Raw genomic sequence first — 12,280 nt, 5'->3', positions numbered from 1 at the left:
AAATTCTTTAAATGAGAAGGTGTGTCCAAACTTTTGGTCTGTACTGTAAATCCTGATGCTAGTTCTTAGCATAGAGCACAGGATAAATGTGAACCTAGTCTTAAAAGCAATGAAAAAATCTTATTCATCCCAAAGTGGTACCAATAAAAACTTCAACCCATTCCTCAAAGAGCAAGCATCTACTCAGGTCCGTCATCTATCAACGAAAAATACGAAGATTCCATATTGCTGATAGCTAAAAGGAAAGTCGACATGGCTCCTCCCTCCAAAAAAACAGAAATTAAGCTAAATCTGCACTTATATGTCCAAATACCCGCATCCCTTCTGAGCCTCACTGAATGCCAAAACTGCAGTTAGCATTCACATGTATGGCATTACAATCATTTTGAATTTTACTGACACCTCTTCTGTTGCCTGGGATGCCCTGTGCTCTTTCTTCCCTACTTAGACTTTGCATGATGAAATGGATCTATTCACAATGAAGAAGTTATACCATTGATGAATGCCACTTGTTTTTCCTACTTATAGTTTAGTCAAAATAAACATATACTGGCTCCTCCGTTGATTTTATATAGGACTTCCTTTACTTATTAGCCCATCGGCAGTCTCTGTTTCCAAACTTTTTCTACAAATCACTGGCGTGTATATTTTCATACATGTTTGCACTATGTCAGCCGATCCACAATGACATAGATTTTTGGAGTACTAAGAAAACAGACTAATTAGCATGCAGACTGCAGACTGCCAGCAAGTATATGTAGAAGTAAGTTTGTCCTGTTGCAATAGGTCACCTAATTTATCAGTGACGGTACTTTCCAAAGAGACCTTTCCCCTGGGGACCTTCTGCAGCTGAAAAGCCGCTGCGGATTTTGTTGTCTAAATGTAATGGTCATTCTGCACATTTTACATTTCACACAGGACTCGAGCCATGTCTTTTAGTGATAGGGAGTAGTATGTGGCTTCAAGATGCTTTGTAGAACACATAATTATTCGATCAGCTGTGACTTAAATTTCAGGCCTTGATCATTTAACAGTCTCTCAGGACAGCCACACTGATGGATGACATGAGACCACAGTATTCGGTGGTGACCATCTGGTCTTTGGTAGGTATCACAATTGCAAGCTTGGAAAAATGGTCCATGCAGACTTTAGTATATTTGTAATTCGAGGTCACGTTTTTCATGATTTGGAAGTCCATAGTCAGCTGCTCTTGGCCCCTTTTCCCCATTTTTAGAGTCTAAGGCAAAGTTTTCTGTAGTGTACACTTGTGGACAACCCAGGTGATTGCTGACTAACCTGCTCTACTGCCATGCTCAACTGAGTGCTGTAGAAGTACCCTCTAAGCAGAGTCTAAGATTTTGTGGAGCAGAAGGACCCTAATATCTTGTGTAGAATCTGGAGTTTTCTTTTCATCCAATTTGCTGACAACAAATGCCATACTTCCATATGTTCTTTCGATTCTATGACTCAGCACAAGGTCACCCTTAGCTAAATGCCCTGACTGCTAAACAATACTCCATCCCTTGGGATTCGTTTTTCTCTCATCATGGCGGTAGTCCAATTCCCTTCTTCTAATCATACGTATAGCTGTTGTATTTCAATATCTGCTCGCTGCTTTTCTTGCCACTCTGGGAACTTCTGTAGAAGGTTGTAGTTGGTGGAATTTCAACCTCTTCTTCTAATTTTCTGTACATATAGCTGTCTGTTTGTTGTAGTTGCAGCCAGTCTTATAGTGGAAGACATAGTAAAATCTTCCACAAACGTGACGTCCGAGGATCTTAGTCAACCAAGCTTTTTATCTGGTGTAGCACTTGCTCTTCAGACAATACTGTCTTGTCAACCACCATTTTGCCTAGGCTTCCTGGTCTCTTCATCAGCTGCCTGCAAAGAAATTCATTAAGCTTTTCATTGAAACTTTGAGTTTTAATTCTAATTTGGACCGATGTGCAAAGACTGTATTCACATGTTTCAGATGTTTTTGGAAACTTCTGGATATAATATAGGTGGGTCATGAAGGACTAATATTTCGTATCTCCAAGGAAGTGTTCTATGAGTTACCGAAGGGTTCTTGGAACAGTGGCTAAATGAAAAACTTTCTATTGAACGCAAAAATAACATGTTGTGATGAATGAAACCATGTTACATGTGCATATCCCCTAAGCTGTGGAGGAATCAAAACAACTAAAGAAAATTCATAAAGAAAAACATGCTCATTCCTTCCTCCCAGCAGGAACAAGTCCCAGTACATGTCCATATAATAATGGTCTTGAGTCCACAGAAGCCCAGAGGCTCCTCCATTCAAATATCACTATAACAAACAGAAGATGAAGACCCACTTTCCCCAGGTTGTGTCTTGAATGCTGACATAAACCATGATGTGTGCATTGGCACTACAATGCAGTGTTTTAGGAAGGAGCTTTCTCAGTATTGGCACTACAGTGCAGTCTTCTAGGGAGGCGCTTTCTCTGTATTACCGATAGTGGAGAAGAATTGTTTAATTCCTGTGCTGCCTGGACAAAGGAAACCATCGAATGGATGGAGTCAGAGACCCGTGTAGATTAAATGCGATTTATTGGTCAGACCAATATTCCACATTTAATCTACATGGGTCTCTGACTCCATCCGTTCAACGGCTTACTCTGTGCAGGCAGCACATGAATTAACCCATTCTTCTCCACTATCGGTATCTTGGTATCCTTGTGGGTCTGCGGCAGCCTTTATCTAAGTGCCATAAGTGGTTGTGGTTACACAAACCCGCAAGGCGAGCAAATCTCTTTATCAACTCATATAATTTTTACCCGGATAAGACGCTATTGCGCTATTGTCTTTCTAGTTCTTCCCCATTGCTTTCTCTGCATTAGCATTGCAATGCAGTGTGGTGGGGAGGAGCCTTTTTGGTATCTACTGCACTGTGCTTTGGTGCATTCGGATGTCACATCCGTGACAGTGTGAGTATTTAGCTCGTACCCATAAGTGTAGTATACAGACGTATGCTGTCTTTCTGTGCCACAGACAGCACATGGAGAGCACACACACCCATAATAGCCAATGTGCGGTTTTTCCACACAAACGGTCTGCATGGAAAAAAAATCGCAGCATGCTCTACTTTAGTCCGAATTATGGACTATACTATTGCTTGTAAGTAGCAGGCAGCTCCTGTACTCGTCCTCCATGTGAACGAGAACATGGAGCCAGTCACGTCCAAATTTTGTGGATGTTACTGGCCCTAGTTTTAGTATGGCCATCTGAGTCCGGTCTTAAAGAAGCACTCCCATCAAAGTTTTTATCCTCTTAATATTTTGCAATCATCATATTATATAGTGCTGTGTACTTACAATTGCTCATTTTGCCCTTCTACTCAGCTAATTCTTCCTTTTCTCTGCTCTATGTAGAAATAGGAAGTCTTTTGTCCCTGCATGTGACACGCCCCCTGGGCCATATTCTTTAGGGGAATACCCGGAGCCGGATCAGATGGGGGTTGTAGTCTCCGAGTGGCTGTGACCCGGTCCGTGCCCAGGGTGTCAAGCTCAGAGTATGTGGCAGTCCTACAGATGTTACAAAGCTCGTTATGTCGACTACGCCACCCGTTGGATTGCGGTCACTACGGCCGCCGCTGCAGCAGGGTCCGCTGAGGCTGATGGTGTTGGTGCAGCTTTAGATAGTATAACCCCCAACGGGAGGGGTATGGCCTCAGGGGGTCAGGTGCAGAGGATGGGGGTTGTGGTGGTGCAGGGATGATGGTAATGATAGACAGAGTCGGGTTGTGCAGTTCAGGGTTCTTTACTTACTGCAGATGTTCCGGTCACTCCGGCCTTGAGTGACCACCCGAGCCGTGCTGCGTCCACCAGGTCCTGGATTCAGCCAACCCCCAAGCAAGTCCGGAGCGTGTCCCTGAGCCCTCCTTCTTGTCCTTTCTTCTGGCCGTCCCCACCAGGGATCCACCTAGGTCCAGCTCCCTCGGGCCTTCTGTTGGGAGACCCTTGGCCTTGGGTTCCCTGACCCTACACGTGGTTTGCCTTCAGGGTGGATGTGGTGGGTGGCCGTGGCAGATCCTGCCCACGGCCTCCGGTCTCTGGCTGAGGTATGCTTTAGCCCCCACCAGTTTGGGATCCGGTACCCTATTGCCAACTCTTCACCCTGGGGTTGTACTTGGGTTCTCAGAGTTCCTTTCCTTCTCCCCCTCTGGGTCTTTCTGGCTCTCCTCTCTCACTCTTGGGCTTGGGCTGCTCTGCTCCTCTGCTTTCTCTTCCTCTGCAAAGACTCACAGCCTGACTGACTGTGGCTGACTGACTGACCCTGATCTTAGATGGTGCCCACCTTAAATACTCCCTCTATGTGTGAGCTCAGGTGACCAGCACCCAATGAGCTCCTAACCTTACCCAGGCTGCTCCCCCTATCTGCCCCTACACTACTGGGATGTACCACCCCCCTCCCACTCCAGCCAGGAACAGACTCGGTCGTACCTGCACATTTCTAAGTGGGAGTACCGTTGGTCTGCTCCTCGGAAATGGGATGTGTGTAGTGCATGCAGCTGACTGAGCTCAGTTCCACACTCCATCCTTACCCGGGAGTGGAATATCACACCTCTGGCTGAGGTGCAATACCCCTGTAGCAGCCGAACCCTCAGGGTGCTACACATGACTCATTCCTTTCTTCATCTCCTGACCCAGCTGCTCTTCTCCTCCCCTCCACCAGGGACTTTTGCAGTGACTCATGACTTGTAAAGGGAAAATTGACGTCCTATTTCTACCTAGAGCTTAGAAGGATTGAGCTAGTCAGTTTTTAATCACGTGATGTCACAGACCTAATGGAAAGGAGAAGAATTAGCTGGGTAGAAGGGCAAAATGAGCAATTGTAAGTACACAGTGCCATATAATATGGTTGCAATATACTAAAAGGATAAAAATTTGGATGGGAGGAGTGCTTCTTTAAGGTGAGGACAGGCAACAACATTCAAAAAGCAGATTCGAAAAGGATCCCAAATCAAATAATTTCCGTATACACGGTTCTCTAACCATACAGTAACATGGACATCAGCTCTAATGACAGGAAAAAAGTTATCATACTCCACTGCATAAACAGTGAGACTACGAAACTCTTTGCAGTATTGTATATTGTGCTAGATAGATCTATGCATTTTTTTCAATCTTACTACCGTAAATGATATAATTCTGGGTGCCTGCAGGTGTTTAGGTCTATGGGAGCTGAAGAATTCTATTTTCAGTAACCTTGACTTAATGGTGTTTGAACAAAGGTAGAATTTTATCACTTAAAACCTACTCATAGGTTATCATGTTAGAATTTACCATTGAAGCCAGGAGGATAGGTGAGGAAAGTAGAAAAGAAGAATACAAGTATATACTGCGACATTATCATAGATTTTTTTGGTCAAACATACAGTACAGACCAAAAGTTTGGACACACCTTCTCATTTAAAGATTTTTCTGTATTTTCATGACTTTGAAAATTGTACATTCACACTGAAGGCATCAAAACTATGAATTAACACATGTGGAATTATATACTTAACAAAAAAGTGTGAAACAACTTAAAATATGTCTTATATTCTAGGTTCTTCAAAGTAGCCACCTTTTGCTTTGATGACTGCTTTGCACACTCTTGGCATTCTCTTGATGAGCTTCAAGAGGTAGTCACCGGAAATGGTCTTCCAACAATCTTGAAGGAGTTCCCAGAGATGCTTAGCACTTGTTGGCCCTTTTGCCTTCACTCTGCGGTCCAGCTCACCCCAAACCATCTCGATTGGGTTCAGGTCTGGTGACTGTGGAGGCCAGGTAGCACCCCATCACTCTCCTTCTTGGTCAAATAGCCCTTACACAGCCTGGAGGTGTGTTTGGGGTCATTGTCCTATTGAAAAATAAATGATGGTCCAACTAAACGCAAACTGGATGGAATAGCATGCCGCTGCAAGATGCTGTGGTAGCCATGCTGGTTCAGTATGCCTTCAAATCTTTAAATGAGGTGTGTCCAAATTTTTGGTCAGTACTGTATGTCAACAGAGTGTCATTTTAGCATACACAGCCTGGTACTTATTTTCTGCTGAATATATTCACTGCTCCAATACTCAATACTGCATGAGCTGCATATGGTAAGTTTTATTTCACTGGTAAAGTCAATGGCAGATATATTTTAATGTATTTTTGCTTATATTTATTATTGCTATTTGTTACACTTATTCTTTAGGTTATACCACCTTCTGAGACTGACCTGTTCTTCATTTCTGATCCTGAGGGGACAAACCATAATACTGTAAATGTTACCCTCAATGGCACTTTGGACTTCAACAAAAAAAACACCTTTTACCAGATAGTTATAAATGCAACGGTAATATTACAGTAAATTTATATTTATTTATTTATTATGCTTTGCTTATATAGCGACATCATATTCCTCAGCGCTTTACAGACAGTATCATTGTTGTCCCCATTGGGCTCACAATCTAAATTCCCTATCAGTATGTCTTTTGAAATGTGGGAGGAAATCAGAGAACCCAGAGGAAAACCACACAAGCACGGGGAGAACATACAAACTCCTTTCAGAGTAAATGGCATCCTTTTAAATCCTTATCTTTTCTTTATTCTGTAATGCGTCACTTAACTTTTACAAATATGTTGCTGAATTTGAGTGTAGTCAGGTCTTAACAGAGATTCTGTCACCAAGTTTTGCCATTTAATCTGAGAGCTGCATGATGTAGGGGCAAAGATCCTGATTACAGCGATGTATCACTTACTGAGCTTCTATTTTTATAAAATCAGTGTTTTATCAGCAGGGGATTATTACTAAAGGACTAGTAAACCTGCTGCCAGGTAGTCCTCCATATTCAGGAGCTCTGTATAACCCGGCCCCGCAACTGATTGACAGCGTTCTGCCTATGCACAGTGTACACAGAAAGCTGCTAGTGGTGTTGGCAGAGTCATACAGAGCTCAACATTTAGAGAACTTTTTGGTCTGCAGCAGATGTAAACCTGGTGACAGACTCCCATTAAAAGTTTTCTCCATGGGATTAAATATTGAACACCTCCACTATCCTCAATATGAGCATTGTGCTCAGAAAGATACAAGAAATGTCCTAAAGTGGAGATTAGAACTATATACCAGTCCAAAGGTAATACGTAATAGCAAGGGTAGATGAATAAAACATAACCTTTAATAAGTATAATCTAAAAAGCCTCCTGGCTATAAAATACAGACACATCAACATAAATAGATTTTGGCAAAGATTGCTAATATGTAACCTACAGTGCCAAAAACACAACAAACTTAATAAGCAACAAAACAAAAATCCTCCATGTAAATGATCCTCCATATAGGGGGTGGGCACTCATTAATATAGCCGCACATTATCCCAATAGGGATCAGCAGACCACAAATGCTTCCAATTATTTTGTGACGCATTTCTTCATGTCGATTGATTAGAGAAGTTTCATTGGTGGCAAAGAGAGACTGCCTAAATGGATGGGTAGATGCAATACCGCATCCACGGTCCAATAATGCTTCTATGTATACTTATTAAAGGTTATGTTCCTACCCCTGAAGACAGCAATTGCGTTGTGTGTATCATGTCTTGCGTCTTTGTATATATTGTGTCATGTAGGATAAGCATAGGGTAGGACATAGTCTAGAGCTTAGTACATAAAATAGGTAATATAAGATAGTTGACTATAGTTAGGTAAAGACATTAGGGTAAGATAGAGTTAATGTTTGTGACTAGCCTATAGTGGGAAGGACTTAGTGTTAGAGCTAGATAGTTACATAGGGTTGAGTTCAAGTATGAGTAGGAAGTGTTACGTGAACAGTGCTGCCGTTGGGGTGTTCCACAAGAGAAGGAGACTAAGGGACAAGGGAATAGCTAGATCCTGAAGTGACCGAAGAGACAGTTTGGCCTTTCAGAAAAAGGGTCCTTGTGTAGGGTGCCCAGGATGGTAGTTGTGGGTGAGGTGCTGCTTCTCCACATCCTGTCACCCCACAAATAAACAGTGTCCCAATCCATATGTAGTTTTCTGTGAAGTCTGCTTTTCACTCACTTGAAGGCTGAAGGCCTCCGCTGCATCCTCGTCCCTAGGTCCAGGATCAGCTGCACACACATCACGGGAAACCCAGTTCGTCATAACAAGTTCAACTTTACTGGACAGTTCAGTTACAACAGTCTTTAACATGCAGTTTCGGGCACAGCACCCTCCAGTTCCAGTTTCATTAACACAATACATTTCAAGCCTCTGCTTACGTTCAGCTCGGACAATCCCTACGCTTGATCTTCCTGTCAGCCCCAGGGATTTCCTGTGTGGCCCCACGGCACTCCCGAGATCCTCTACATTTCCCTCAAGCCTTTCCCTGTCCCGCTTCTTCTGGTTGGAAGGGGATAAGGCACACTTTCTGGTGCCTAGTTTGGGCCGTAGGACACAAACGTTCCAGGAATTTCCACAGGTAATCTAGTGGGCACCCACAGAGAGGAGGTAGTGGCAAGCTTAGAAGCTATCATCGTCCATTGAGATATGTGGCCAGGTGACCTGATTGTCCCAACCTGGGTTTTCTAAACATCTCCATCGGTTCAGTGATGGACAGTGGATTAAATCTGTATTCCTCCGGTTGGAGCCATAGTGCCTTGGCTACTGTCCTCTAGTGTCTCGCTGTAGAAGGAGACAGGTCCCTTTTATATCCACAGCAGTCCTTCAGGCCATTATCCACAGGCTTGGGGGGAGGTAGGAGGAGATCATCTCTCATTGCTCAAGTGTTCAATTAACCTGCTTATTTTGTCCTTCAGTGTTTGTAGAATAGGTAGTCAGCATTCATTCACCAAATTAACAAACATCAATTGTTCAATTAACCTGTTCCTTTGTACCTCAAGGATAGAAGAACAATAAGCTGTAGGGTCTGATACAATAGGTAATCAGCAGCCATTCAACAAAACAACAAACATCAATTCAACCTACAAGGGAGTCAACGTTCAGACTCATATGAACAATAGCTCATGTCTCTAAACCTACTGAATAATTTGCTTGGCATAATTAATGTGTCACCCTGGCCTGGATGCCACAAAATGTATTAAAGCTGTGTCTGAGAGCAAGGGGAGGTTCTCTAGTCAGGGGAACATTAGCATGCAATGCCTCCTGTCTCAGGCCAGTAGGGGGAGCAGGCTGCCCCTATAAAAGCTGGTACTGGGGGCAGGGTTAGGGAGAACTTGATGGCCTGTCTCAGCATTGAGACTTGTCCCAGAGCAGAGCAGGGACAGACAGTTGCACTGCACCTAAGAGGAAGTGTGGCAGGAGGAGAGCCACAAGCCAGAGACAAGAGGCGAAGAGAGCCTGTCTTGGCAGATAAAAGACTTACTTTACCAGACTTTGGTGTCTGAGGCTGGTAGGATTCCACATTCTCCAGCAGATAACCAGTTCGCAAGGGACTGTATATTCCTTGGCCTAAGAAGCCTGGAGGCCCTGCCACAACCGAAGGAACCAGTAAAGCCGTACCAGGCTGGGAGCAGAAAGGAACCCACGTCGCAGGCCATACAGGCGAGAATCCACGAAAGCTCGGAAACGTGCACTGTTACCCTATAACGAGGAGATAGCCAGAAGGAGCGCAGAAAGCACGGTAGGCCTACACCCTCACCCTGACCAGGGCCAATTTCCCCGTTGCTCTCAGACATCCAGGTCCCCTCCTAGCCGGGACTGTTTATGGGTCAGTTTACCTGTTTTAGTAAAGACCCTGGACTGCAACTTGTTGTCTGTGTGCTCCTTGCTCCTCCAGCACTATCAGCACCGGGACTCTCACTACCATCACTCCCAACATCCATTATACTGCCCTGGGGCCGCACTCTTCCCGTGGGGAGTCACACTACCCTAGCTGCACACCTCATCAGCCCCAGCGGTCTGCATGCAGTGGCGGTTCCTAATAACCGCAATCCACGGGTGGCGTAGTCGGACATAAACATCAGCACATAACGGACTACCACTGGCCTGACCACCCTGAGCCACGGAACCGGGTTGCCACTACTACTCCCATCGTTCCCCCACTGCCCGGATCCGAGTGCCCCACGGCCCAGGGGGCGAGTCAGCTTTGGCGTAGTCGGCAGGATTTCGTGCCCGCAACCACCGGGTACTGCGTGCCTGAAAAAGACTTTTGTAACTTACCTGTGGCGAAGTTTCCCGCCGTCCGGAGTCGATTCCCGCCATCAGACGCCATCTTGGACCGTTTCCCGCCATCTTCTTCCGTCTTCCCGCCATCCGCAGCTGTTTCCTGCCATCGGACGCCATCTTCAGGACGCCGCGCGGGAAGAAGAGGGGCGTGGACGTCAAAACAGCGCGAGATCCGAAGCTCCGCCCCATGCACCGACGCTGCGCAAGGTCCTGGAAGGGAGAGAGAGCGACGCTGACGTCATCAGGACGCGACGCCAGGTCCTCGTCCATAGCAGCAGCAGCGGAGCCGCGGCCTACAGAAGAGGATCGTCGGAAGGTAGGCCGCGCTTAACTAGGGGGGAGGAAGATGTCGGACACAGAGGCGCCCACTACCACCAACGCGGCTGCAGCAGCGGTGATGCCCTTTTCACTGCCCTACATCCCTGGAGCGGCCTGGCTGCCCAAGTACTCAGGGGAGCCCCATACCCTAACTGACTTTAAGGAAAGGCTGTACAGTTTGTTCCAAGTCTACCCCCTGACAGAGGAACAGAAGGTCAGCATACTAACAGGGCAGTTAACTGGCGCAGCCCAAAAGGAGGTAAAATCATGGCCCACTGAGGAGAAAAGGACTGTGAAGGGTATTCTGGCCCGGCTGCGGGGTACCTTTGACACACGTACCTCCGCTGAAATTAAAATGAGGTTCTATGGATGTAAGCAGCGGGCACAGGACAGCATCAGAGACTATGCCCTAAATCTGCAGGAAGCCTTGAGGGCTATTCAACAAACTGACCCTGGCAGTGTGCAGGAAACGGATAAGCTGCTAACAGAACAATTCATAGAAGGTCTGCTGTCTAGTGCCCACAGGGCCCAACTGCGCCTCATGTTCTTTAAGAACCCCGACCTGACCTTTGCCCAATTTAAGGACAGGGCCATAAGGGTGCTCCGTGATACTGCAACCAGTGGCGCTATAAATCCCAGACGCCCTGCTCTCACCTACCACCAGGAGGCGGCGCCCTCCTCTATGGACCCCGTGGGGGCTGATGCACAGGCCCTGAACCAAGCCCCGTCGAAAGACCTGCACCACCAAGTCCAGGAACTGACCAGGAGCGTCGCAGCGTTGACCAGGACCGTCCAGGCGTTACAAGTGGACCCGTCAAGACCCATCGAGCTTGCTTCAAGTCCGGAGGATGTCCCGTGGCATCGACAGAGGAGGATCCCGTCGTTCCGAGGGAGGCCCACAGACCGCTACGCAGAGGATGGACAGCCCATTTGCCGTCGATGCAACCAGCCCGGTCACATTTCCAGGTACTGTAATTTAAACGGGTCCAACCTGGGGCAGAGGGCCAACCCCCAGGCATAAGATCACCAGGCCCCTACAATTGGCGTAATAAGTACGTTGGGGGGTGCCCGGTTTTACCCGTGGTGCTGGACGGTATCCCCATGAGCGCCTTGCTGGATACTGGGTCACAAGTAACCACTATCCCTTATGTACTTTTTAAGCAGTATTGGACTGATGCTGATATCACACGGTATCCAGACAGTAACTTGAGCATCATCGCCAGTAATGGCTTACCCGTGCCGCAGATGGGGTTCAAGGAGATGACCATTAAAATTGGTAAAGTTGAACTGCCGGCACAGGGAGTGATTATTGTGGACATTGACCGTCGTGAAAGTCACCCTAAAATAACTGTGGGTACTAACGTAATTGAAAATTGTCTTTCAGAGGTAATTGTAATCTTACAACAGGTGGCGGTGAATGCTAGTTCCAGCCAACAGAGAGTCCTCAACAAGGAGATAAAAGCCCTGATGAGACGGCAGCAGGTAGAACTGTCTGGTGGTGAGATCGGTAGCGTAAGACTGAGTGACCCATTCCCCATTTCCATGCCTCCCAAAAGTGAAATGATGATCTGGTGTCGGACTGCAATCGGGTTGAGAGGTAGAGACTACCAAGCCATGGTAGAACCCGTGTACTCAGACAGCAGGCCCACCATTTTGACAGCCCGGGGGGTGGTTGATGTCCATCATGGGAGGGTGCCCGTCCGCATCCTCAACATTGGGGAGAGGGAAGTACACTTACCCAGGTACGCTACACTCGCCAAACTGTTTGTTGTCGAACACAAAGCTCTCAGGGCCGTGGAACCCTTGCCTCCATC

At 46.4% G+C, this 12,280-nt stretch overlaps 1 protein-coding gene across 1 annotated transcript in view; it reads left to right on the top strand.

Moving 5' to 3' along the window:
• The window catches only part of CDHR2 (cadherin related family member 2), a 436,943-nt gene that overhangs the window by 101,780 nt on the left and 322,883 nt on the right, over positions 1–12,280 (top strand). The window contains exon 8 of the mRNA XM_073651379.1: positions 6,202–6,342. Coding sequence (XP_073507480.1) covers positions 6,202–6,342 — 141 coding nt within the window. The remainder of the gene's footprint in view (positions 1–6,201; positions 6,343–12,280) is intronic.

The sequence above is a fragment of the Phyllobates terribilis genome, unplaced genomic scaffold, assembly GCF_046119375.1.
Source record: "Phyllobates terribilis strain yellow unplaced genomic scaffold, ASM4611937v1 Scaffold_11__3_contigs__length_659146591, whole genome shotgun sequence".
Classification (NCBI taxonomy): domain Eukaryota; kingdom Metazoa; phylum Chordata; class Amphibia; order Anura; family Dendrobatidae; genus Phyllobates; species Phyllobates terribilis.
Note: the sequence above shows the minus strand (reverse complement) of the source record. Positions and strands in the feature narration are given on the sequence as shown.